The following is a 27,215-nucleotide window of genomic DNA, read 5'->3' as shown; positions in this document are numbered from 1 at the left end:
GTAACCTTTTTCCAAATGTCCTGATGTTGGGAAGAATCATGTAACAATGCGGTACACTTTTCTCGAAAAAAAAAGTATATATACTTCCGCTTATATTCAGAGGGTATAGTTTATTTTACTCGTCCATAAGAGAGGCCGGGTTATTTACTCTTGATAATAGTCTTTTCTGGTCGTACTAAGGAGCTAAGAGACTATTTCGCGTCCCATTTCCATTCACGACCCATTCTTTTCAGATACGGGGAAGCAGTATGGGAGTGATTTTAAAATTAAGAATCTAGTTGTGATTGAACATAAATAACAAACAAACAATGCACTTTCTAAAATAATAATAGTAAATTATTGATCTATTTGTAATACATTATCCACAAATCACCCGCGAGAAAAGCGCGTAATTTGAATTGGTCCTTAAATAATTTTTTTAAGGATCAACTAAAATCAAATCCAATGTTTCAGTAAACGTAAATATTTCTGGCAGACTTGGATGGCGCTCTAAGCTATTTTTATTGACCGGTGAAAAGGTCTCTCTTTCAACGTACAAAATACAAGCTCGAGTGTAGAGATTTTCCCGTAAATTCGATAAAGGTCTTCACTTCTCTCAGTCGTTCGTCTTGATCAACAAGTTCCCTTTTTGAAGTCAGTCACTCTTTTTAAAGAGCCCTTAAAATGATTTAAAAAGTTTTATAAGCTTCATTTATAAGAACTTCTTCTCTTCGGTAGAAATTTACAGCTTCTGAAAAAGGGTTAAAGAAATTTTTCTCAAAGCCAACAGTCGTTATAGAGTAAGTATTGGGGAAAATGTTTGAAACTTTTATATACGTTATTATTTTATTTGATTTTGATTTTGTTATTATTTTTAGTTATTTAAGCCTTTTAAAACTGGTAAAATTATACTTTAATCTTACACTGGGAAATTTTGGGAGAACTTTCCGTGTTTGAGATAGTTTTACTAATTTGAAGTTTGTGTTCAGATAAGAAAACATTTCTACATAGGCCCGTAGTAAATGCACGAGTAGTCTAGCCCCTATAAGTCGGCTTCACGTAATAATTTTGGTAAATGCGATTTAAATAAGCGAAAATTCCAATTCTTCATCGATTTGCGCGAAACCTAAAAACTATCTTACGTTCATTGTGTAATAAATTTGTTCAAGGAAGGTTCCATGTACCTAAAACGGATTTTAAATTTATTTTTTACAAAAGAACACCCGACATTTTCTCCGAGGTAATAAATAAGCTACAGAATGGTTAGAAGGTCATAGGGTGGTTTTTATATTTAATTATAAACAAATAACTTTGTAAAGTTGAGATTTTAGACTTTGAAAACTTCTTCTTGATTTTGACATTCACTCCTTTCCTTTGAAGGAATATGAAACAAATCGAAACTTTATTTGCTAACAGTGATAAAAGTGTTGGCGGGAAATTGAATTTAAGAGCTTTTGTTTATACTCTCTCTAACGGTGCTGAAACTGAAAGTTTTCAAACTTTAAAGACACGCTAGTGATTGTATCAAACTCCTTTTTTTTTTCAATGGGAATTTCGTTAGTTTGAAAGCAGTGTCTCAGTCAGTAGGTTCGATAACTCTTAGGAACAGCGATATCGGAATGTTAATTTTGCCCCCAGATGTGAGAAATCGAAAATCGAAATTCGGAAAAATCACGTTTTCCTCAAAAGACGTTAAAGATGATCGTTTACTCGGTGACAGCCGTTGCCACGTCATCGATTTTCTATTTTGGAATTTCAAAATACTGATACGACTCTTGTTACCATCGTTTTTACTATCCTTGTACTATCAGAATGTCTCTTTTTTTGGTATATAAGAAAGGGTTTATTTCAATAATGCTATTCTAATTCGGCAAAAGATTTCAAGGAAATTACGTTGCGCGAATTGTAATTCTTCAATTACCAAAAAAATGAAGATTATAATGCGTTTCTAATGACTGCAAAACAGTATGAGAACTGTGTTTTACTTTTAGCTTGGAGGAGAGAGGTAAGATTGAGTTGAAATCTCCATACCTATAACGATGCATCTCTACCCATAACTACGGTAACAATGCTCCCTGTGTCTTAAAAGTAGAAGCTAATTCATAAGAACGAGCTTCTATTTTTAAATGGCACAACGTGACAGCACTTAACAACCCCCTCCCAATGGTAGGAGCGTGCGCGAGGTATCTTGGAGACTTTCATCGCCACGCATGGCACACCAACAATTTAACTCCATCTCACCTCTTTCCTCCAAGGTTTTAGAGATATAGTGAGCTAGAAACCAAATTTTTCCTACTTGAATATTCTTGGAAAGTATAGAAGCGACACAGGGAATGCTGGTGGTTATTCTTGTATCCTTTTATGGGGAAAGTGTACATAATTAATACTTATTGGCCGCGAATTGAGGTTGAATGTTGGGAACCTTGAATGTTTTATTATTAAGAAATTTGATATATTTGAGATAAATCTTGAAGGTTGGGATAAATCGAACTATATTTAGATTTGTTCAAGAACAGTTTGTGTACTACAGAAAGCTGAGGCGGATTACTACGCAATGATAAGCGTCGTGAGTTTAAAAATAGTCAAGGGAAACAGCTCTTGAACTGCAATACGATACCTTCTTTGGGGGCTTTTAACCCCGCATGACCATGACGCAATGGAATCTCACTTGGAAATGACGAACTGTTTTTCTCAACAAATCACTCTTAATTAAGAATAGTGCTGGAACTAGTTAGACTTCTAGAGAATGTAAGGTTAAAATATACAAGTAGAAAGAAACAAATATCTGTATTACATTATCGTAATGTTTCTTGTTCATATTTAAAAACCCTTCTGTGATGTATACGTGAAAATACCAATATCCCGTTCAATAAGACATATTGAAGTGATCTAATCATCCCTTGGCAACATTGGACGCTACTATAGGTCGAGTCCGAATGTGGCAACGGCGGTGGTGTGAGAGCTATATGAAACTCTTTCCGGTTTCTCTCTCTTTCTCTACCAGAAAAGCTAGAAACTTTCTTCTTAAAGTTTGAAGGCGACCGTAAAAGTATGGGGATAGGTCGAGTAATTCATGGATGACCGTTTTCTCTGGAAAGAAACTAGATAACGTCGCGGCTGACTTGATGTACGACCCTGTCAAGTGCACGGTCCTAACGGCTCTATTGGTTTCCTCGGCTTAAAGACGGAAAATCAACTATACACCTCTTACAGACAGAGTTTACTTCTAAGACTCGAAATAGTATGAAAGTTTCGCTTCAAACCTTAAGTGAAATTTGGTGTATGTAATAGGGGTTGCAACTTAAAAAAAAAATTATAATAATTTGAACAGATTTTGAAATTATCCACGTTTCTCTTCAGCCTTTGAACAATTTCTCGTTCCAGGCCATTAATCCCCAATTGCTTAAAAAAAAAACTGTGTTAGGGTCGTTTAAAATGGAAATTGTAACTACTTTGAACGTTTCAGGAATGAAATGAGTAAAAACAATGGGAGTCGTGGTCGTTTAACGTCTAAAATTCCCATTGAGCAAGCAGTTACATCCTATACTTTTCGTAAAATAAAATTTATTAGTCATTAGGCTTAAGGAATTGCGAATTTTCGGTAAAGTAAGGTCAACCGCACTTGGGTGGGTCTCGGGGTGCTTTCCTTTAATCCCAAGAAACTGGTGATCGTACGCGCTGTAACTTGATATAGCTGAGTATACGCAGTTTTAATTAAGGGTGATGAGATAGGCACTATCCTAATAAACCAATAATTAAAATAAACCGGATGTAGTTCTCTTAAAATTCGGAAGTGGGATTTTCATAAGGCTAACTTAAAATTTTTCTCGTTATATTTTCTCTAGCAGAAACTATACTGAGACTTGAAAGTGGTAAATTTCAACTTTGAAAGCTCTTTTAAATGAGACGATGAGCGTCTTTTATAAAAATCACCCTTTTTCTGGAAGATACGAGTTGAAATACTATCGCTCTTTTTAAGGGTATTTACTTACATAGCCAAATTATGTCGACAACTGAGAATCAGGTTGAAATACGAGCGCGTATGAAGATAGACACCAAAGTAAGTGAGTCTGTAGCTGACTTTAGAAGCAATGTCTGAAGAGCGCGATAACGTCTTAGAAATAATTTAAAAGCCAATTTTTTTCCTAAGAAAGCCTTGTTAATTAAGGGGAAGTTTATAATGGCTCAAACCATAAGTTTATAAGATAATTTTCATAAGTATGACACTACCCATACTTCTGAGAGCTAGTTCAAGAACAACAAGCGAGAATTTGACTATACTCGGTTTCTCAGTCCATCTTCCTATTTAGTCTTTGACAAAGCCTCAACAGGCGTCGCTTTACGAGAATCTATGACGTTTCACCCACAAGCTCTATAGTAACCAGTGACAAACTTATGGAACATATCTTACGAACTTACGCTTACACTGCTAGCAAACAACTTTACGTAGCGTTACCTCGTAAAAACGTCACGCAAATAGCCGGGCATCTAGACCTATTAACGGCGCTGATTCATAATGATTCTCAAGTACCATATTTAATCAGATTCCGAGTGGAGGTCATCCTTGGCATTTTAGTTTTCCCGTGGGCAGCGTCTTAACCTTTTGAAGCCTTCTTGGCGCACGGACTCGTAGGACTGTTCACGAGCCGAGCTGAGCGAGCTTTTTAAAAGCTCGGCTCGGCTCGAGTCAAAAAAACGGCGGCTCGGCTCGACTCGAGCCGAGCTGGGTCTTGGCTCGGCTCTAGCTCGGCTCGGCTCGAAAATGATCGAGCCGAGCCGAGCTGGCTCGATTAATATACACATGTTTAAAAAAATTGCTACTATCAACGTCAAACTTGAGAACGACTATAAATGCCATCTCATGTTTAGTAATGTAGTGGTTCAGTAAAATCCACTCGGTAAAATATGCTCAAGGTTAGAGACGATAGATTTTTCCCACGCTTTGTTTTATGTAAAAATACATCGGAAAGCTATTGGAGGAGAGAATAAAGACAAAAAAGAAAGCACTATATTAGTGACCAAGCTCGCGAGCCGGCTCGCGAGTCGGCTCGGCTCGATGCCTGTCGGCTCGGCTCGGCTCGACCATAAAAAAGCTCGCTCGTTAATTAATCGAGCCGCAAAAGTGGCGGCTCGGCTCGGCTCGAACTCGGCTCGCTCGTCACGAGCCCGAGCTGGCTCGAGCTCGTGAACAGTCCTAGCACGGAGGCTTGATGCGTTTATTATTTCGGTAATTCGTCGCACCCCCACAGACTTTCGCGAACGTTCCCCCCCTTTGGAAATAATGGCTTTATAGCTGAAGGAAAATTCCAGAGTTTAAGATCACCAGGAAACCGTTTCGTCCACCCTTTATTTTAAATACCACATTGAATAGTTGCCCCTAGCAACGAGCCCCTCCACGGAGAACTTAGAAAAGGGGTGTAAATAAGGGCATCCCCGCTATGATATAGTTAAAGGTGTCGAGGAGTGGGAGTGGTAAGGTATATAAAGAATAGGAGCATTTATTATGGATCAAAACATCACGGCAAGACTGAATCCAAATTAAAAAATAAATAGAATTTCAATGCGTAATGGATGCATCAGGAAAATATAGAAGCCACACACGGGGATTTTCAGGATACTGCGATGATACTTGGAGATTTGGAAAGAGCGGGTATTAAATTCTAATATTGATGTTGTCATGACCCAAGTGTCGTGAGTTTACTGGAGCATCCACCCTTATATCGAAGTTTCATCCTTGCAAAGTTGAAAAGGGGAGATGAGATTCTAAGTTTCAGTATTGCTATGATCATAGGTTGATTAGATATGTTCCATAAGTATGATACTTCCCATATTTCGTAATGCTAGAGACTCTTCGAGAACGACGCGTGAATTGACTACGCTCGGTTTTAGCTTGTACTAAGCCTCTGACAGCGTCTCATCAGTCATCGCTTTACGAGAATCTATGACGTTCACTTTCACCTACGTCACTCGACGATAAGCTCTAAGTAATCAGTGACAAACTTACGGAACGTATCGTATGAACTTACGCAATGAGCCATGGAAGCCTTGCCATTCTAGTCTCCGATATGTAAGGATGAAACTTGGGCGGTTACTTAAGAAAATCCACGACGTTTGGCGGCTTAGTCCATGATGACGTCAATAAAGACATCTGATAAATCTTCTCCCACATCTCGAAGAATCATAGCTTCACCGCAAGAATTTCTGGGCCTACAAATTCACAATTCCTCTATGAACAAATATACTATGTGATATGATTCTAGTCTAAGGTGTAAATAGTCATGGAAAACTAAGGGATCTATATAGCTGTAGTAAGTACATTTGCACTATATTCCAATAGATTTTTCTTATCGTTATCCAAGCCGCTGGTTTCTCCTTTCTCGCCATATCTCGTTGGCTTCTCTCTCTCTCCCACACGCACCCGTCCCCGTCAGGAAAAAGTTCAGGAATTTGCGCGAGCTTTTTATTAAAGAGGTCCCTTAATATACGTTAGGGAAAAGGGGTGGTACTTCTCACCCCCAACAGCTTCGCCATATACCCTGAGCTAACTACGCGCTTATGAAATTTTTGAGCTATTGTTCGATTTCCAATATTATACCGAGGAAGCCGAAAGCGCTTATTTTCGGTTTATCGTCCTTGCAGAATTTAATACCACGTCCTACTTCCTTCGCCCTATACTATTGCTCGTAAGTCGTAAAAGCAAGATGTAATTAATTTAATGCCTTAAATTTACTCTCAACGTGTTCGAGGATGCGTAAATACAGGGTGGTCATGTCTAGAAACAGCTCATAATTCGGCGATTTACACCATGTCGTTTGTAGGGAAATTAAATGCTTCTCAGACGATAAAACGTTTTGAGTCAATTATATCACCAAACTTCACTCGAGTTGAATCCAGTAGCGTCGCTAGGGTTTGAAATTTGGGGGGACTAAATCTGGGCGAACTAGTTATTATAAGAAATTAATAAAAAAAATTGCTTAATGGGTTCATTGGAAAATGTGTAGACCTTAAACTATCCGTGTCAACGTGAAATTATTCGTATTTTAAAGATATACAACCTTTTATTGATAAAGACTACGACAGGATTTTCACTCGTCTTAAGTTTATTTTTAGTTTTGGTTAGCTTTTAGTCCACACTATTGGGACTCCCTCCGAAAGAACATGAAACATTTTCTTGTCTCCATCTGTTCTTTTCTTCAAAATTTTACTGTTTGGTATTGAAATTCATCTCTGCAGAGATAAAACTTCAAGAATCTTATCATTATAATTTTTTACATATTGCTACAGAATTTTAGGTTGCTAACAGCAATTTTTTTGGTAGGGTTTACGGATTATTTTGGGGGGGGGGGGGCTAAGTTTGGAATTTGGGGGGCTATAGCCCCCCCCCCCAAAAAAAGGCCTTGCGACGCCACTGGTGGCTTAGAGTGGCTAGAGTGGTTTAGAGTGGTTTAGAGTGGCTTAGAGTGGTTTAGAGTGGCTTAGAGTGGTTTAGAGTGGCTTAGAGTGGTTTAGAGTGGCTTAGAGTGGTTTAGAGTGGCTTAGAGTGGCTTAGAGTGGCTTAGAGTGGTTTAGAGTGGCTTAGAGTGGTTTAGAGTGTTTTAGAGTGGTTTAGAGTGGCTTAGAGTGGCTTAGAGTGGTTTAGAGTGGTTTAGAGTGGCTTAGAGTGGCTAGGGTGGTTTAGAGTGGTTTAGAGTGGTTTAGAGTGGCTTAGAGTGGCTTAGAGTGGCTTAGAGTGGTTTAGAGTGGTTTAGAGTGGCTTAGAGTGGTTTAGAGTGGTTTAGAGTGGCTTAGAGTGGCTAGAGGGGTTTAGAGTGGCTAGAGGGGTTTAGAGTGGTTTAGAGTGGCTAGGGTGGTTTAGAGTGGTTTAGAGTGGCTAGGGTGGTTTAGAGTGGCTAGAGTGATTTATAGTGGTTTAGAGTGGCTTAGAGTGGTTTAGAGTGGCTTAGAGTGGTTTAGAGTGGCTTAGAGTGGTTTAGAGTGGTTTAGAGTGGCTTAGAGTGGCTTAGAGTGGTTTAGAGTGGCTTAGAGTGGTTTAGAGTGGTTTAGAGTGGTTTAGAGTGGCTTAGAGTGGCTAAGAGTGGTTTAGAGTGGCTTAGAGTGGCTTAGAGTGGTTTAGAGTGGCTAAGAGTGGTTTAGAGTGGTTTAGAGTGGCTTAGAGTGGCTAGAGTGGTTTATAGTGGTTTAGAGTGGCTTAGAGTGGCTAGAGTGGTTTAGAGTGGTTTAGAGTGGCTTAGAGTGGCTAGAGTGGTTTATAGTGGTTTAGAGTGGCTTAGAGTGGCTAGAGTGGTTTAGAGTGGTTTAGAGTGGCTTAGAGTGGCTAGAGTGGTTTATAGTGGTTTAGAGTGGCTTAGAGTGGCTAGAGTGGTTTAGAGTGGTTTAGAGTGGCTTAGAGTGGCTAGAGTGGTTTAGAGTGGTTTAGAGTGGCTTAGAGTGGTTTAGAGTGGTTTAGAGTGGTTTAGAGTGGCTAGAGTGGTTTAGAGTGGTTTTGAGTGGCTTAGAGTGGTTTAGAATGGTTTAGAGTGGCTTAGAGTGGCTACAGTGGTTTAGAGTGGTTTAGAGTGGTTTAGAGTGGCTTAGAGTGGCTAGGGTGGTTTAGAGTGGCGTCGCTAGGGTTTGAAATTTGGGGGGCTAAATCTGGGCGAACTAGTTATTATAAGAAATTAATAAAAAAAATTGCTTAATGGGTTCATTGGAAAATGTGTAGACCTTAAACTATCCGTGTCAACGTGAAATTATTCGTATTTTAAAGATATACAACCTTTTATTGATAAAGACTACGCCACTACGGAACCGATTATGAAGGATTTTCACTCGTCTTAAGTTTATGTTTAGTTTTGGTTAGCTTTTATTCCACACTATTGGGACTCCCTCCGAAAGAACATGAAACATTTTCTTGTCTCCATCTGGTCTTTTCTTCAAAATTTTACTGTTTGGTATTGAAATTCATCTCTGCAGAGATAAAACTTCAAGAATCTTATCATTATAATTTTTTATATATTGCTACAGAATTTTAGGTTGCTAACAGCAATTTTTTGGTAGGGTTTACGGATTATTTTGGGGGGGGGGGGCTAAGTTTGGAATTTGGGGGGCTATAGCCCCCCAAAAAAGGCCTTGCGACGCCACTGGTTGAATCAGATCGTTAGAAGTTTGTCAGTAAAAGATCTTCATAAAGAGTAGGTTAGTTGTGATGCGGAGAAATGTGTAAAGGAGTTAAATGCTCCAGGAATGCATACAGTTCATTGGAATCATATAGTGCCCCCATGTTGATATCTATGCGGGTTTTGTGGACCTGCAGGTGTTTATAGAGAAATTAGAAGAGGAAGGCCTACAACTTTTTAACTAAATTATATAAGTAAACTTTACTAGAGCTGAATGAAATTGATGAGTAAAATTTTTTTTTATTTAATTATAATTGGGTGCAAAGGTTGCATTGTCTGAAAAGGCATTAGGTGGTACCGTTTCAAAAAGTAGAATTTTAAAAGCGCGCAAAAGTAGCCGATAATTGAGCTAGAAAGGCACGGATGTCCGCCATCTTTAAAACTCTAAAGTGAAGAGATAACAACCGGTAACCAAGGGTTTCGTCAGGCATAGGGAATAACATTCGCAATTTATGTATGGCATAGAAACCAGGATACCTTATTGGACCAAACGTGAACTCGAGCCAAGAAGCGATATCTAGTTTACTAGGGAGAAGGTATAAGTATTCGCGCGCCATAGTCCCAGTACCCTTTCAAAATACAAGGGGGGGGGACGTAAAAGGAGGCCGGGCTATTCCGCCTCTCCTCAGTCGGAAAATACGTAATTTTCGTCATTCGCGTCGCGCTGACGTGAGTCTTCAAGAACTAATGAGATGCTGGTTGTAATTTAGAGGCGGGGAATATCTCCGGACCTACGTTTGTACTGGAGATAAAGCTAGAAATGTGGCGAATTTACAACTTCTCCCTAGTAAACTAGATATCGCTTCTTGCTCGCGCTAAAATATTAAACGTTAACTGTTTAGTACTAAAGCTTTACCCTGATTAAAATTCAAGCAGATTGTAAGTATTTTGATTGAAAGTATTTGTGTCGTTTAACCTAACTCTAGGGTTATATGTGCCACTAGAAAATATTACGCGTCTAAAAAGTTGGATCCACAAATCACGAAATAAATAGGCATAGCGGGGATCGAACAAAGTTTACGTCGAGGTTACACGCACGATTACCCAAAAAGAGAAACATACCAGATTCTTCTTTTTCTTCCTATAAGACGACGTTGGTACTGAGTTGCTTAGCTTTAATTACTACAGGGACAGCTTGGTGGAGAAAGTCAACGTAATAGGTTTTCGATTTCCTAAGAGGCAGGCAGCTTGAGCTTGGGTTATCACGGGTATGGGTTTGGTTTTAGTAAGGAGTTTCCTCGTCATATATCACAAAGACATATATATGTACCCGTCTGGAACAGAGTTAACATTGAAAATCTAAGTGCTATTAAAGAAAGAAATAATAGAATGTTCTTAGTTTTCTTTAAAACTCGGGTTACTTCGAGTAGATTGCGTGATGGTACAATACCATAAGGATAGTTAATTTATTAAGTGCTAATATTGAATATTATCATTTCAGAATCAATTGCGGAAGAATTCACAATACCTGATATGGTACAAACGGAAATGGGAGGAGCCAGGAATATTGTTTTGGATTGTCTGAAGCAATGTAGAAACTCTCGAAAATTGGTCTTAGTTATTGTCGCTGTAGCCTTATTACTGGATAACATGTTACTCAGCACAGTTGGTAAGTTCAAATAGAGATCTTTGAGATATTAAGAGAGGGTTGCGTTACATACTGAAAATTTGCATCGAGTCTGACCAAAATCTATCCAAAATTTAGAATCCCAAGCTGTTTTAACTTTTAATCTCTAGAAAAATATCTAAAAATCTATTTATATTCCTCTGGCTTTCATTGTAAACGCGGGGTCGCGCCAGTTCTTTTAAAGGGAGTATAAACCCGGGATTTGTAAGCAAAGTAGTAATTTTCTTTTGCAACCGAAGGGGATACATCTCATTTTCATCTCTCCCGAGCGCGTACCTTCAAACAGCGATATGAAAAGGATGAATAATCTAATTATACCAACACATTTTGACAGTGTATAGCAGATGTTACGTGAAAAATCGCCAGTAACGTTAACAAACAAGCCGGAACAATAGCATACATACCCTCTCCCAACTTTTATTCGCTTTCTACTTCCTTTAAAACGCACGTGGACGAATGAGCTGCGGAGATATTCGCGTATCGCGGATTTCATTTCACACCTCCTCGGCCATGAAAACACGTGATGAACCGTGGTAGTCAGGCACTCGGTCTTGGCGCGAGCCTGGTTCCTTTGAAAACCAAACTCATTACCACATCAATCGATTTCAAAGCCTCTAACTTTGGCCCGTTGTACCATACGCTTATCAATATATAAAGGATGAAGCCGAGCGCGATAGCTTTCGAGTAATTATTTTTTCTCTTTGTGATTGAAAAATTCCATCTTACTATAGAGGAGAAGGATGCGCGCGTTCCCCGTCCTTCCAATTGTCCGAGGACATTTGCTTCTCCTACCCAACAACCCTTTGCTTTTGGAAAATGATGACAGAGACGGTAATTGCGAAACTCCGGTCAAGCGTATATAGTAAAGAAGGGGCAGAATTCAGTCGTACAGGGGGCACGATAACAGTGAATACCCCGATTACGCCGATGCTCCGTTTCTTTGTCGTTGAGTAAAGCTAATAAGAAAATAAATTGTTAAATTTACCTACACTCAAGGTATATCGAAATAACAGAAAGTAACTGGGCACAAGGGTGGATGGAAGCATTTAGTAGTGCCAAGTATGATGTTTAAGACGCATGCCATGCGAGTCTTGATACTTTCTAGCTTCTTTAGTCGACCAATTAGGCTAACTCTCTCCGACGATTATAATTTTTGCTTTTCAGGCACTTGGAGCATTAAAAGGTTTTAGGTTCTTTACGAAAACCTAGTTTTTCCTCACCTACTCTCGACGTACTTTCCTTTGCGCCTATTTGTCTTTGATAAAACCCCGAAAAAGGGTAAAAATTAATAAAAACTGAAGCAAAACTACCAGAGTTTCGCCGGTTCTTATCTTCTTTCACATTCAAAATTAAAATACGACCCCAATCGCAATTACTTGTTAAGTTTCATGTTCTTTACAACAATTATTATCGAAAAAAGATGTAGGTTAAAACCTGAACTATAGGGAAAGACAAGAAAACTACCCCGTTTTGGTCGTCAAAAGTGTATAACTCAGCGTTATTTATTTCTATACTGATTCATAACGTTAAGCCCCCCTTAATAAGTGAAGTTTTTCAAAGGAAAGGCCATTAAAGCTCTACTCTTTATATAATAATCGGCGCAATGCATCGGATAGTCGAAGATGGGGCAAAAAAAGGAAGAGCTTCCTCTGGCTCTATACCATCCATGCCTTTTCCTTTCCTATATTTTTCCCATAAGAAGGAAAAGGTGCTTCCTTATAAGGAAGGGGGAGAGCGCCCGTCGTCCAGGAAAAGACCTACACGGGTCTAGCTCTAGCCTTAGCCAATCCCAGGAAGCAGAAGGGAGAAAATAATGATGAATCAGGGGTCGATAAGCGCGTGTCCCCACCACTTTTTCTCCTCTCCTCTTACCATCCCCTCTATCCTCTTTTCCCAGATAACTTTTTGCCTCATTCCCGCGCGGCTCTCTTGAATATCTTCGTCAAAGTATCGGAAGTTGAAAGGTTGAAAGATCTCGGCTGAGTGCCTCTTACCCTTCGGATTAAGCCCAAGAAATGACCCTCTATCAAGTTTCGCGCTTTTCAGCCCAACCTACCCGTCCACCGGCCGCTTATATCCGAGAGGCTAGACACTTAAAGCAAAATAAATACTTATTTCCAATTATATATCTTTCTTTTTTATACCCTCAAATTTCCATCCATTTCCCATACTTTTTTACGTGTCGCACTTTCGAATAGACCATTTCGACGGTCAAAAGGGGCTATGCAACCTTCAGAATCGGGACATACTAACCTAAAAGGACTCCAGCGCAGGCGCCAAAAGCCAAGGAAGAGGTTTACCGCCTTAGTTTTATCGGAATTGTCCATAGCGAGTTTGTTTGTTATATCCTTCCAAAATATTTCATTACGAAATTTGAAGGGTTCCACAAGTCGCTCGCTCACCCGTTGCATACCAATCTGACCTTTACTTCTCAGAAAATCTGCTAGAGCCACGAAAATGGCGGGTAAAACCATATTAGTCAGGGCAAGTGACTTGTGGAACCCTTTAATTGAAACAGTTCAAAATAATCTCCCTGGTTTCTTAAGTATCTAACCCCTCGTTTTACCATCAACCCTTTCCTCCCCAAGGGTCCAGCGTTCCTTATAAATCTTATAGAATGTCTTCTATTTTTTAAAAGCTGATTTAAATATCTCAGACAGGTCGTTTCTAGCCCTATAAGTATTAAAATTTGCCCAAAAAATATTCCATTCGCCCGTGTAAAATAGCCCTTGTTATAGTCCAGTATAAGCTTACGTATCAGGGCCTGCCCCGGAAAGGGCCTTAAAAGAGCGTATCGCTCTTCGTCCTGTCATTTTTTTTTACCTTCCACGATATAGGTTCAAAGAAAATCCATTCTCAAAGGGGTTCTTTTATAAGGTAATTGGATTTAAACTGAACAAACGTTTATTAAAAAGTGTGACGGAGCGTGCCTTGACAGATAAATATTCTACAATATTATTTATTTACCTTTTTAAAACTCAAATCAAAACACCCCTTCTTTGTAAAATACTACAGGGTTGCCATAGATTATTTTAATTTTAAAAATTCTCTGACCGTCTAAAATAATATTCCCTTTCCAATATTTCCACTTTGTAGAAAAGTCAACGTTTAAAAATGGACTTTTAAATATGGGCCTATATTTAGTTCAAACAGAAAATGAATTACAGAAATAATATGAAATTCCCTGACTCTCATAAGAAAAAGTTTTTTTTCCCGGAATTATGGGAAATTATAGGAGAAAAAATGCTCATAAATAATACTATTTTGACTTAAACTATGTAGAAAAATAACAAAATGGATTTTACCAGAAGTATATAATACTTCTCTTCGAGAGAAGTGTACCACAAAGCGGGGTAAGTGTAACGTCTCTCTTCCCAACATCGGAACATTTAGAGCAAGGTTACTAAAACGAATCACATACGCGATAAATAGTTCCCTCATCATTACTCTATTAGCGTTTAAATATTTGGCAAGACGCGCTTGTGCATTTTTGTCCCACGTCAAGACGAGGTTTGTGGGATGATTGCTGGGGATTTAGTGCCAAACAATTTATAGAATTCACCTTACGGTGCGATGCCCATTTGTAGTTTGATGCGCGGGAAAGCAAACTAAAAGGGTGAGCCTGGGAAGAATGACGTTACATAACTAAAGCATTAAGAGGATACAGAGTGTCATCCTTCTTCTATTATCCCCTTCTGATTTTACTAATTTGAAAAGAGGAACTTAATTCAAATGGAGCTTCACAATTTCGGTGTCTAGTCAAATGTGATCTCGATAAAAGACCAAAATTTTGATTAATTTGATGCTAAACTATACGAAAACTTCGACAAAGTCAAAAATATAGGATATTATAAAACCTTTCATGAAATTATACGATAATATAGGACAGGATCAAAAATATGGGATTTTTTTTAGAAATTATAGGACCACCTGGCTCCCTGACTGACGTTTGTGACAATTTTAAAATCCCCTGACTTTACCAGGATTTTCAGGCACTGTATCTAGTTGAGTAACTACAAACTGATTAATTATCAATAGAAAATAAGAGGCCTTGCGTTAGAGGACACATGTTGTCCTTAACACTCCATTGATTTAGAGTCCCCCCTCCTTTAGAAGGAAATTATTAAAAGAGACAAGGAAGGCTTCGTAAAACTTTAAGACAGGGCTTTAAATACGAACGAGGCTTAGTAGAATTAATCCGGCCATCAGAATCTGGCGGTGTTTTCTTTGAAACAAAAGCACCTAAGAGCTATAGTCCTTCCGCTCTAATAATTATATTAAAGACTCGAGATTCAATTAAGATCACGTTCCAAAAGTGACTGCTTTTAAAGAACGCCTTCCAAACCATCTTCATCTAATAGGTCACGTGTCTCTTTAATATAATATTTACTTTATTCCTAGGTAATACCATAGGCAAATTTAATTGACCGAAAAACTAGTAACGTAATAGATGTTTCGTATATCAATTTCGATCAGTCGAAATGTTTCTGAATTTAATAATTTATACGTGTTAAGTCTAATTGAAAATGAAAATTGCGAAAACCTTTTTTTTCTAGAGCGCTATGACGTTCCTAGACACGTTTTCGGTCTATTACTTTTGGTTTTTTTTTCTAATACGTTTAATTATTAATGTTTTCCATCTATACCTATTTAGGCCCGACAGGGAAAATGTAGTCCAGGATTGAGCGAGGACCGGATATTCTTTAAGCTAAATATTATTTCTTTTTATTACTTTGCAGTTCCTATAATACCAGCTTTTCTACTGGAAATTCATCACGAAGAAAAATTAGCGGAGCTAGCAGCTCACCCTCCTAACGACAGCTCAACGACAACGTCGACCCTAAGCTCGACACTGTTAGTGGAAGCCGTGGATGAACCGGAAATGCTCTTAAGGAAAGCTTCAGTTTGTTCCGAAACGGAACCTCCGGGTCCACGGCTCTTGATCCCAATAAGTAAGAAATAAGACGCTTAGTTAAATATTTGATATTTGGGGATATACTATCTTACTTCTAGTTTCTTCCATAAACGAGTCTAGCACGCATCGAGGCATATTATTAAACGTGGGTTTCTTAAGTAAAGTTTACTTCAATTCTAAAGGTTATAGTCAGCGAACGACAAGTACTAAATTTATGGAGTCAACTACTCAGGAAAGTCTGTTGTCAACAGAAGAGATTCCAACAACCAGAACACCGGAGAGTGAAAAGATACGACACGACGAGCTAGTCGGTGAAAACGTAGAAGTGGGTCTGATGTTTGCCTCAAAACCTATCGTGCAAGCGCTTACGAATCCATTTATTGGCCCACTTACCAGCAGGTAAGTATTTAGTAGCAGCACTCTAGTCTGGATAACTTAATAGCGACAAAGGGAATCTCGTTCTCTCTGTCTCCATTGTGTAAGGATGAAGCTTCGAGATGTCGTGAGGGATATGATTGAGGCACCACAATATTTCCCCGTGTCGCTACTATGTTTTCCCACCCTAGATGGTTTCGAATTGTGGAATACTTATCCTAGCGTAATTCTAAATTACTCTATCATTAATGTTGTATTTTACAGGCTTGGTTACACAATTCCTATGTTCGCCGGATTCGTGATCATGTTCATTTCAACAATTAGTAAGTTTGAATTTTTCAAAACTGCGCTTCATTGACGCAAAGAACCGTAACTAAATGCGCACCCATCAATTTCTATATAGTATTTTCCCTCGGTAAGAGTTACGCGACACTGTTCATCGCGAGGTCACTTCAAGGCGTAGGTTCAGCGTGCACGAGCGTAGCGGGTAAGGAGTATAGATACATAGATACGAAACCATCCTAACTATTAACTTGGTAAAGCAAATGTCTTGTATACTTACAGGTATGGGTATGTTGGCGGATCTTTATCCGGATGACCGAGAAAGAGGCAACGCGATGGCTGTGGCATTAGGTGGTCTGGCCTTAGGTGTTCTAATTGGTCCACCATTTGGCGGTGTCATGTACGAATTTGTCGGCAAGTCATCCCCGTTTCTCGTTCTCGCGGCTTTAGCGTTGTTCGACGGAGGTCAGTTACGAATCAGATAATTATCAAGGAATGAAGCTTATTTTCTTTCATAACACAGTGTTGCAGTTATTCGTGTTACAACCCTGTGTTAAAAGAGAGGAGCAAGAAGGCGCTTCCATTTTCACTCTCATCAAGGACCCTTACATATTAATAGCGGCTGGTAAGTGACCAATTTAAACAAATAATACCAAAGGAAAATATAAATAGTGGCAGTAAGGAGAGGACGTGCCACTTACGGTTCACGTTGTCTCTTACTCAATGGACTAAAATATTTCTTTTTCAACCCCTTTTTAGGAGCGATAACGTTTGCAAATATGGGCATAGCAATACTGGAACCATCTTTACCACTGTGGATGATGGACACGATGAACGCACCAAAATGGCAACAAGGTGCTGCCTTTTTACCTGCCTCTATTTCTTATCTAATTGGAACAAACGTTTTCGGCCCATTGGGTCACAGAATCGGAAGGTTAGAAATTCCTTTCCCGTTCGTAAAATGTTTCAATTAATAAAACCCTCTTTGTTTGATCCAAAAATTGAAATTCCAAGTTGATATCTTGCAAGAAATGTTACAAGCAACGCGTGCTTAGTGTGTCGATAAGCTTAATTTATACGCCAATGTTCGGACGTCTCTCTTAATTATAACATCACTAAAAGTTATTCGATATATCGTTTTTATTCAGGTGGCTCGCGACATTAATTGGACTTTTGGTTATTGGCGCGTGTCTCATGATGGTAAGTAGATCTGATCTTAAAGACAGTATTCCACAGTTTTGTTTCAAAATGACTTAACCATAAGTTGATAAGATATGTTCCATAAGTTTGTCACTGGTTACTAAGAACTTTTCATGAAGTGACGAAGGTGAAACGTCATAGAACATAACTTAGGCTTATACTAGACCCATAACGCTTTCAAAAATGAAATAACTCTATATATTTTCACTTAATTATTAGATACCCTTAGCGAAAAATGTCAATCATTTGATCACGCCTAATGCTGGTATTGGTTTTGCGATAGGTAATATATCACTAAATAGTATATTAACTATCATCAGCAAGAACTATATTCTATTTTAGGTATGGTGGATTCATCTATGATGCCAATGCTGGGGCATTTGGTGGACTTACGGCACACATCCGTGTATGGCAGCGTTTACGCTATTGGAGATGTGGCATTTTGCATGGGATTTGCAGTTGGTAAGTCTTTGATTAGCAAATAGCCATTAAAGGAATAATTCTCAAAATCACCAAATATTCGCGCAACACTTTATTTTAGGTCCCGCTTTAAGTGGTGCCATCGTAAAAGGAATTGGCTTTAAAGGGTAAGCGCAATTACTGGTAGTTTACGGTATATTTTCTAACCATCTAAAAATCCCATTTCAAATCATTGAAAAATTATTTCAAAATTAACATAATTACCCGAAATTTTAGCCTAGTATACTGCATCGCCGTCTTTAGTTTCTGTTACGCGCCACTTATGTTCTTCTTGAGGAATCCTCCTGGAAAAGACGAAAATCAAGTAAGATTAGTATCATCAGAAGGGAATAAAGACTCTATTCCCTTCTGGTGTCATCTATAGACCATTTCGACGTAAAAAGGGGGTGTGCAACACTCAGACTCAGTATCGGGACGTACAAGGGGGATGATCCCTTTCCGTCTCTGCCATATCGAAGTGGTCTATAGATGAAATGATCTACAGTTGCCTAGCGAAACGTCAATTGACCACCATGTTAAGCGCCGCTTTGTCTCTGAGGGCAAGAAAACATGCGTGACGTCACACTAGGTATACGGAATAAAGTAAAAGTGCCTAATAATATTTTACTTTACCAGTCATTAATAATGAAAGAATCGTCCATTCGTTACGTCACATACACGAATGAAGATTCACCCGACGAAGAAAAGCCACCTACGGTTTTGAACAATCATACGGATTGGGTTAAGTGATGTAGAGGTCAACCTAAAATTCAGCTTTGAGTATATAAACCGCGCTTGTGTGAAAAAAAGGATGAAAATCTATACCCCGCGAGCTAAAAACAAACCCACTGTGATGTTTTCCAAAATGTTTTAACTGTATTACACGTTGTTCGTTTCGCGGATTGACCAACCAGTACGACAGCGCGTCTCGTGTTGCGTCGCGATTTAACAAAAAAAAATCCGAAAAGATGATTGATATTTTTGTGTGATACGTATGCAAATATTACGACCGCTTCGTTAAAAAATAAATAATAATAATACAAGCAAAAGAAAAATAATGTAAGTAAACCAAAAATATGTAAATACCGTTCAAAGTTATTTACAATGTATCTATTAGTGTTAAATATTAAAGTTGAAGTAAAAGTTTAAATTATGGAGTTGCGGTTTCACGACTTTTTGGTTTTCGTCCACTTGTAATTTTGCGTTCACCAATTTTGCAATCCATACTTAACTATCTTTGGTTTTAGCTAGGTGGAGGCTGGATAGGCGAAAAGACCTTTTTATCTAGATGTGGTAAGAACTTAATGTACACCAAACGTTGGGCCATCTCGAATATTAAGTTAGCGAGTTAGAAAACACGAATACTGTACTACATTATCACATACGAAACTAACACGCCCTTCCCACCTCAACCACACCTAGCTAATACGTAAATATTTTTTACGTGACTTGTTCACTTCATGATATCGGCCTCTCACTACAGCGCTATGTTAACATTGGCTTGACAAGTTTTGGAATATTAAAAGTTACTAACGCCCTCGCATCACATTGCGCCTAAAAATACAATCTCTTCTATTTGCGAGCTAACCGATGTCAAAGCGTTTCCAAAACTTCCTATACTTACTAGAGACTCACTAAGCTAGTTCGAGAACGACGCGAGAATTGACTACACGCGGTTTCGCAGTCCATCTTCCTATTTAGTCTGTACTAAAATTGTGACAGCGCCTAACAGGAGTCGCTTCAATGAGAATCTGCGACGTTTCACCCACGTCACTTAAGTAACAAACTTATGGAACGTATCTTATGGCGTGGAATTTCACTACCTCCTTACTCAATTTTTCCCCGATGGACGAACGAATTACCTCAACATTCGCCAAAAAGGGCGGAACCAGTTTTTTTGCAGCGCCCACAAACCATATGTCACGCGGTGGTATGGGGAAATATAGAAACGCACGAGGTGGCTTTAACTCTCTATTACCCGTCATCTAAAAGGCGCACACCGCATAAAAGGCACATCCGTAACTATGTTCTGATGTTGATAAGAATCGTGTTACCATTACCCCGCCGCCGCTTTGTGGTACACTTCTCTCTTAGAGACGTATTATATACTTCTGGTTCTATTAAAAAAATTTACAAGTCAATATGAAATCTTAAAAGATTAATATAATCTTATTTAAATCTTATTTATACAGTATAGTAATTAAAAGGAAAAAATATGACCAACTGGTCTTGTCAAAATGTAAACTTTCGTATTTTTTTTTTAGTAAAAAATCTTTTCTTTTTAAAGTTATTTTTAGTAAAAAATCTTTTCTTTTTAAAGTTATTTTTAGTAAAAAATCTTTTCTTTTTAAAGTTATTTTTAGTAAAAAATCTTTTCTTAAATGTCTTTAAAAACTTTGTAAACAAATTCTTTGGCGGATTTGCAATTTTCAATGCCCGTTAAATATCTTGCCATCCTATTGCTCGAAACATCGTCTTGTTTGAAAAGATTCTTATGCCGATCACACATCCTTTTCATTAGGAATGACAACCACAAAATATTTGTTACGGGCTTGAATTTGTCCCATTCTTTCCTATTTAAGAGAAAAAAAAAAAAAAAAAAACACTAACAGTAAGCCTAAGATACGTAAGTTTAAGTTTAGAGTTTGAGAGACATTACAATTAATTTTCACCCCAAAAATTTATCGTTAAAATGAATAAGTATTCATTTATTCGCGAAAGATCTTAAAGTAATATTGTAAACTCACTTTGTCTGGTCCCTCATGGCCCGATACACATCAAATTGTTCGTCGCCTGTTCCGGTAAATAACTCAGAATCATCTAAGTCTTTGTAGATGGGAGTTTCATCTATAATAATAATAATAATAAACAAATTTATGTTCAACAGTTTACAACATTTAAAAAAAAAAAAAAAAAAGAATGAATTATTCTCACCTTTCTCAAGTCTAGACAACGTAAAATCAATCACTTTTACATCACATCCGTTTGTTAAAACTTTTATGAGTTTTCCTTCCAAAAGAAAATCGGAGAATTTCCTTCTTGTTTTTGAAACTAAAATGTTTCCTTCGTGTAAATCACGGTGTTCGAAATTACACGACTGTTCCGCGACGGCTAACCCCACAGATAATTGTTTAATGACAGAAGTTATTTCTGACGCCTTTGAAAACTATTAAAAAAAAAAACAAAAAAAAAAAACGGTATTATAAATAAGGAATAAAGAATACTTTGAGTCTAAATAAATCTAATACAATAATTTACGCGTACTTCAAAGTGCTCTAAATCAGTGCCCCCATAGGCGTATCGAAAAACGATGTACCGTTGATTATCATCAAACTGACCTTAATAACAATGAAAAGTGAGAAATTAGTAAATTATACCGAAGTTAAAGTAAAGTATATGTAATTTAATTAAGTTGGAGTTGAGTTTTATGCCATCCCCCCCCCCGAGATGTAAGGTTCATTACCTGGGTCGTCATTTATAGCATCGTCTCTTTTACTAGCAAAAATCGCCCATTCTTGAAGAAGTTTAAAGGGAAATATTCCCTCAGCATACGAGATTCTAAATGAAAAAGAATAAAAAAAAAAAAAAATCCCGATCACGCCCAATAGAGTAATGTCAGTTCTACTATGCAAACGTCATACCATAGAGCAGTGCCGGTAGAGAGGGGAGTAGACTGTGTATCCCTCCCTCTAGGCGCGCTTTTGTAGGAGGGGATACTGTACGCGCCTGGTGGGGGGGGATGACACTTAGCTAAGAAATAGAAGGGTATGACGTTTGCATACGTAGAACTGACATTATTCTATCTCTTAGTGTCATCCCCCCTACCAGGCGCCTACAGTATCCCCTCCTACAAAAGCGCGCCTAGAGGGAGGGATAAACAGTCTACTCCCCTCTCTACCGACACGACTCTATAATAAGAAAAAAACCTAAACATACTCTTTAACTTGGATGAAAATGGGCGCCCTATTTTCAACGTTGCTACTTAAAGAATTCATTTCTCTAAAAAAAAAAAGAATTTAAACAGGGCTTATTAAAACACTGGTTAATTAACAGTAACATAACTAAGTAAATTTTACTTGGAAATGATGATCTCCGAAAGAACTTCATGCAAAGTCAATTGTTTTGATCCAGATGCGAAGATTCTGTCAACAGGCACTATTTTCAAAACAACGAATTCATTTTTGCATTTTATTTTGAAAACTTCCGCAAAGGACCCTTCGCCAATCTTTTTGGCGGTAGCTAATTCCCTGAGAAAGGATTTTAAATTTTTAATGAAGAAATTTTCGTAATCCTCTGGACCGATTGACTGAAATGATACACTTACTTTTCGCCAAACAAGGTGTCCAATAACAAGACATTCTCTTGCTGACAGATTTTTAAAATTTTTTCTTCGGTCGTCGTCTCAATAAACGTGTCCCACGCATCCTGATACTAAAATACGGGAATAAAAGTTTTTTTAAATGGAAACAAAGGGTTACATCGGAGCCTAGACAGGATAGGCTCGTCATACAAATTCATACACTCATTTCAATGGAAGAAGGCTCATTCATCTCCGTCTGAAAAAAAAAAAAAAAAAAAAAAAAAAAACAGATTTAAATTAATATATTACATAACTTCATTCAGTCAAGTTTACCCGTCGTTAAACTAACCTTGGACTGTTTATCATCTTTTACCAGATCCATAACAGTACCGTTGACTGCCACATCTTGGTCCGCTTGAAAACAAAAAAAAAACCAAATAAGCAAATGACTCCTTTCATGAACCCAACCGGCAACCAACCTTTTCTTTTGCAACGACGTTCTAAAACGTTTTCTCTGGGCATAATCGGCTCTTTTGTTGAGGATTTGCTTTTGGGGGATATGGCTTCTAATATAGTATTCTCATCCAATCTTTCCAAGGAAACAATTAGTGACATTTTCCTCGAGTTGACGTGACTATTTGCTTTATCTTTTGAACTACTGTCAGATTTGGTGGATTTTTCTTCGTCCATTTGTACAAAGGAAGTGGTTTGAGTGTAAGGCGTCGAGGTAGTGTTTTTAAAACATGGCAATGCACTTTTTAACGAGGTTTCTTCTTTTGAACTACTACAGGATTTCATTTTAGGTTTTGCAGTCAATGGATCAATATCTTTTAAGGCACTATCAGTTTTAAAGGCACTTTCAGTCGCTTTTAAAATGTTGTTTCCATTGGCACTGATCACTTTAGTCTTTTTTGAAGAAGCATTTCGCTTTACAGGTACGTCAATTGGAATCACTTTCGTCAATACTGGTGGTGTACGTCTAAAGGCACTAGTAACCTGAAAATAAATTTAAGCTATATTTAATTTTACTCACGCACTGTCAGTAACGTAACAATAAAAAGTATGACGATCAACGGCCATAGGGGCATATAAAATAATACGCCACAAGGTGACGCCTCTCTAGGAGAAATACGTCGTCACAAGACACCCACCCAGACTTATAGAAAGTATTATAGGGTTACGTTTTCATCTACAGAAAATATGTTGGCTACGTGCTAACCTCGAATTCGACATTTTCCACAACTGGTTCAAGTACATAAGGATCACCGTAATCTGATGAGACCACATCGTCAGTTTCCGTTTCCGAAGATTCGGAAACTGACGAAGAGAAGGGTGAGATGATTCCCGGATCATCTAGATCATTTTGCTCCTCTTCTAACTCTTCAGCTGTATAAAAAAAGCAAAAGAAAAAAGGAGAGGTATAATATAAAACATACATTGATGTCTATTTTCTATGATACTCACAAGAAGAAGATGATGGTGGTATTTGTATCGAACGAAGATCTTTCTCATTTCTTACTCTGCTAAGTACTATACATCTTAAACTTCTCCTACGCGGCTTAATACTATTCCTATTCTTAATATTAATAAGAGGATCTCTTGTTGAATCAGTTGTACACTTATTATTAACATTAAGGCAAGTTTGATTTGCGAGATTCTTCTGTACTTCATCACCATCCGAAGGAGGAACAAGTTTTGACGGAGATTTTGATGGACTCCTGGGCGTGCTTGTATGAAAAAAAGGAAATTTTCCATAGCACTCGTCTACATTTTCAGTTTCAAGTGGAAAATTATTTTGAATAGGCGAGTTTAAAGTTGGAGATCCTGGTTTGGACGATACGGGAGAAGTTTCAATGTTTTCATCGCATACATTAACGAGATCTAAAGAATAGCGAGTGTAAACAACCATCTAGTAATAAAGTGACGTTAATGTTCATTAAATATGGACCATTATCACATTGTTGGTTTGAGACTGGAGTAGAAATCTCAAAATTTCGCTGGATGTTGGGCGGATATGGCTGACGTCTTTCAACAAGTAACTCATAGTTATCAAACTCGGAAAAGTCTGGAATTTTTTCCTTTATGGCAAGGGATTTCTTTTTCGTTGGAGGTTTCTTAGAAACTGCCGTTTTCTTCTTTCCAGGGGGTTTTCCTTTATTCACTTTAGCGAAAGTTTTCTTTGGAATAATGGGACTAGCACCATCTAGATACTTGACTCTGTCTATAGGATTTCTCAGAAGTTTGAAAGCATTTTTGTCTGGCTTCGGAGTTTTGAAAAGACCAATCTATACATAAAGAAAAAAAAGTGATCTTTTTAATTACATCGCCTCTACTGATACTTTTTTTGGTCTACCCTCAAGTTACAACCAACAGTGGTTCAGCTACCACCATCATCTATTAAAAGGTAGCTTTCCTTCGCTACGTATGTCTTACCTCTTCAGAATCATTAGTAATGGAAGGGTCTGAAGAATCAGAGGACCATATGCCTCTTGGAGGTTTGCCCGAAGAATAAGGCACTTCGTTATTAACAGCCTCTTTACTGAAATAAAATACAAATGCAATAAAACTTGCGAAATTGCTTGTACATTCAATAGACCCAAAAAATGAAGAAGCTGGCATTATATAGAGTAGTGTCGGTAGAGAGGGGAGTAGACTGTTTATCCCTCCCTCTAGGCGCGCTTTTGTAAGAGGGGATACTGTACGCGCCTATTAGGGGGGATGACACTGAGCTAGAGCTAGATGTCAGTTCTACGTATGCAAACGTCATACCCTTCTATCTCTTAGCTAAGTGTCATCCCCCATACCAGGCGCGTACAGTATCCCCTCTTACAAAAGCGCGCCTAGAGGGAGGGATACACAGTCAACTCCCCTCTCTACCGACACTACTCTATGGTATGACGTTTGCATAGTAGAACTGACATTACTCTATACTCAAAATAAGGAGCAGAAATGTTAGAATGGAAATGAAATCCATGATAAATACACATCCACTCATAATTGAAAACACAGCCATGACGTACGTTTTTCATTCACTATTTAAAATAACTCTCCCCTAAGCAAACTGATAAGATACACACTTTAGAAATATACGTGAAATTTTTAAATTTATTTTTGGGTCTATTGGAAAACTCTTTGCTTTGGTTAATCATCTTACTCTAAAAGGTCATCAAAGCAAGCTTTTTTAAATGGACTAGTGTAACATCCAAATGAGGAGTCATCTGATGATGTAAATGTATTCATTTTCTAAAATAACAAAACATAATATAAATTTATTAAATCGCGAAATCATACAGAATGTCAGCCTAGCTTTAGTTAATGAGTACTATAATTACCCCTATTATATTATAGTTATGGTACTTATGGTACTATTCCCCAGTCATAAGACTTGTGGTGGTTACAAGTTGATATATATAAAGTTTTTTTGCCCTAATATGAACATAAGATAAATTAACTACTAAAAATGTCTATAGGGACTTGACAATTAGGGCTTAACTCCGCCCCCAGCGCCATTATGGTATGTTTTTATTTTACAGAATGAAAGCTATAGACTAGCCCATGTTATTTGCCCATAGACCTTAATACAGTCAAAGCTGGGAAACTGCCATTACTCTATAAAAGCCCCTCCTGGTATGTTTTTAGCACTAGTGGAGGGTAGCCAGACCTTTCATGAGTATTAATACCAATACTTATAAACAAAATAATTTTTAAAAATAAAGTTTTACCCTATAAAATATACCAAAAATAATTTTGCCCCTTCAAAATATCGCGCTACCTGAACAACAAACATCATAATGAACCTAATATTATCATTGAGTGATTATGGTGACAGTTTGACATATATATTTTTACATATCACTAAAAATTGGTGACAGTCGGCTCTACCTATGACCCCGTGAAAGGGGGGGGGGATTGATGGTCCAACAGAGTGCTGTCAGTTGTGACGTCAGATCCAAGGTTAAACGTCACGAGTCTGCCTTTAGCAATGGGCGGCCATGACAGTTACCGTTTTTTCTTTATGGGAAAACAGCATGGGTGACGTCACACCGGCGCTTCTGACAGCACTCTACAGTCCAAGAACAAGAGTTTGAAATTTTTAATGTATAGAAGTTCTAGACGGACAGTTGATTTTCATTAGAAAGCTATAGGGAGCTAATTGTACTGTAGAAGAGCTACAATTCATGACACAGTTTAAAGGACAATAGGGACTTGGCAATTCGGGCTTAACTCCGCCCCCAGCGCCATTATGGTATGTTTTTTTAACAGAATGAAAGCTACATAAGCCCCTCCTCCTGGTATATTTTTTAGCACTAGTCGAAGGTAGCCTGCCGTTGCATGACGTAGTACTGCCAAGTCCCTATACTGGTTACTGCACAGGGAAAGCTAAAACCCACCCCCAATATGGCTGCCAAAACAGTAGCACGGAAGGTGTGTGTGACCTCTGGGCCCTGACTACGCCCATTGGCAAACCACTCAGTCACCCACATGATGAAACTGAAATAATAAACTCTAAAAGTAATCGAAACGGAAAAATGGATGAAAATTGGGCATTATCACAATTTCCATACACAGTCACATAATAATAATAAAAAGGTTTTATTCATTGGATATTCCCATTCAGAAATAATATTTCTGGTTTACAAAGGAGTTCACCACTTAAATTATAGGATATTGCAGTAAATAGGATTAAAACTATACAATAGGCTAGTATACTTACCACGTTTAGAACGTTAGAACCTTAGAATCGGGGCACCATGACAAGGGGACAACTAAAGAATTTTAAACTTAAACAGCACGAAACGGTTACTAAAGCACGCCGCGCGCAACTGACTGACTGGCTGCAGCTGGCTGTCTGGCTCAACCCATGGCCAACTTAGATTACCGGTGGTAAAAGCCTGGCCTGCCAGCTTTACCCGAGCCCCATGT

The 27,215-nt window shown here is 38.2% G+C and overlaps 2 protein-coding genes and 1 long non-coding RNA gene across 6 annotated transcripts; 1 reads left to right on the top strand and 2 right to left on the bottom strand.

Moving 5' to 3' along the window:
- Nucleotides 1–691: 691 nt before the first annotated feature.
- LOC149623722 (synaptic vesicular amine transporter-like) lies at nt 692–19,140 on the top strand. Of its 4 annotated transcripts, none has more exons than XM_089852915.1 (15): nt 692–779; nt 10,576–10,743; nt 15,501–15,713; nt 15,859–16,075; nt 16,316–16,374; nt 16,455–16,538; nt 16,616–16,798; nt 16,857–16,958; nt 17,093–17,267; nt 17,482–17,533; nt 17,753–17,816; nt 17,876–17,995; nt 18,075–18,120; nt 18,230–18,317; nt 18,629–19,140. In XM_089852915.1, the coding sequence occupies exons 2-15, from the start codon at nt 10,608–10,610 to the stop codon at nt 18,740–18,742; spliced, it is 1,653 nt and encodes a 550-aa protein (XP_089709041.1). In that variant the 5' UTR covers nt 692–779; nt 10,576–10,607; the 3' UTR covers nt 18,743–19,140. The 4 variants fall into 4 exon arrangements, with proteins under 4 accessions (XP_089709041.1, XP_089709042.1, XP_089709043.1 ...); XM_089852916.1 differs by lacking the exon at nt 692–779 and adding an exon at nt 6,239–6,662; XM_089852917.1 differs by lacking the exons at nt 692–779; nt 10,576–10,743 and adding an exon at nt 13,072–13,638.
- Nucleotides 5,183–18,756, bottom strand: LOC149623723 (uncharacterized). The gene is made up of 5 exons (XR_016374848.1): nt 18,626–18,756; nt 18,218–18,297; nt 16,614–16,881; nt 10,197–10,408; nt 5,183–6,186 (listed from the first exon to the last, which is right to left on the bottom strand). It is a non-coding gene; the product is annotated as an uncharacterized LOC149623723 (long non-coding RNA).
- Nucleotides 19,141–20,135: 995 nt separating the features above from the next.
- Nucleotides 20,136–25,645, bottom strand: LOC149623721 (uncharacterized). The gene is made up of 17 exons (XM_089852913.1): nt 25,625–25,645; nt 25,447–25,535; nt 24,726–24,831; nt 24,241–24,577; nt 23,757–24,173; nt 23,512–23,678; nt 22,772–23,288; nt 22,642–22,706; nt 22,513–22,548; nt 22,317–22,423; nt 22,069–22,239; nt 21,929–21,991; nt 21,456–21,550; nt 21,257–21,330; nt 20,927–21,158; nt 20,740–20,839; nt 20,136–20,565 (listed from the first exon to the last, which is right to left on the bottom strand). Exons 2-17 carry the CDS (start codon nt 25,530–25,532, stop codon nt 20,370–20,372), a joined length of 2,769 nt encoding a protein of 922 aa, XP_089709039.1. The 5' UTR covers nt 25,533–25,535; nt 25,625–25,645; the 3' UTR covers nt 20,136–20,369.
- Between the last annotated feature and the right edge of the window lie 1,570 nt (nt 25,646–27,215).

The sequence above is a fragment of the Phalangium opilio genome, unplaced genomic scaffold (assembly GCF_054372755.1).
Source record: "Phalangium opilio isolate 3A_F unplaced genomic scaffold, DU_Popi_V2 ptg000113l_1, whole genome shotgun sequence".
Lineage (NCBI taxonomy): Eukaryota > Metazoa > Arthropoda > Arachnida > Opiliones > Phalangiidae > Phalangium > Phalangium opilio.
Note: the sequence above shows the minus strand (reverse complement) of the source record. Positions and strands in the feature narration are given on the sequence as shown.

Excerpts from the sequence above, each read along its gene's own strand:
- LOC149623722 (XM_089852915.1), top strand. The coding sequence starts at position 10,608 with ATGGTACAAACGGAAATGGGAGGAGCCAGGAATATTGTTTTGGATTGT. Across the intron at positions 15,714-15,858 it reads ACGGCTCTTGATCCCAATAA|GTTATAGTCAGCGAACGACA; the intron begins GTAAGAAATAAG and ends TCAATTCTAAAG. Across the intron at positions 18,318-18,628 it reads CTGGAAAAGACGAAAATCAA|TCATTAATAATGAAAGAATC; the intron begins GTAAGATTAGTA and ends TTACTTTACCAG.
- LOC149623721 (XM_089852913.1), bottom strand. The coding sequence starts at position 25,532 with ATGAATACATTTACATCATCAGATGACTCCTCATTTGGATGTTACACT. Across the intron at positions 24,578-24,725 it reads TTACTAATGATTCTGAAGAG|ATTGGTCTTTTCAAAACTCC; the intron begins GTAAGACATACG and ends CTTTATGTATAG. Across the intron at positions 21,551-21,928 it reads ATTTTCATCCAAGTTAAAGA|AATCTCGTATGCTGAGGGAA; the intron begins GTATGTTTAGGT and ends TTTTTCATTTAG.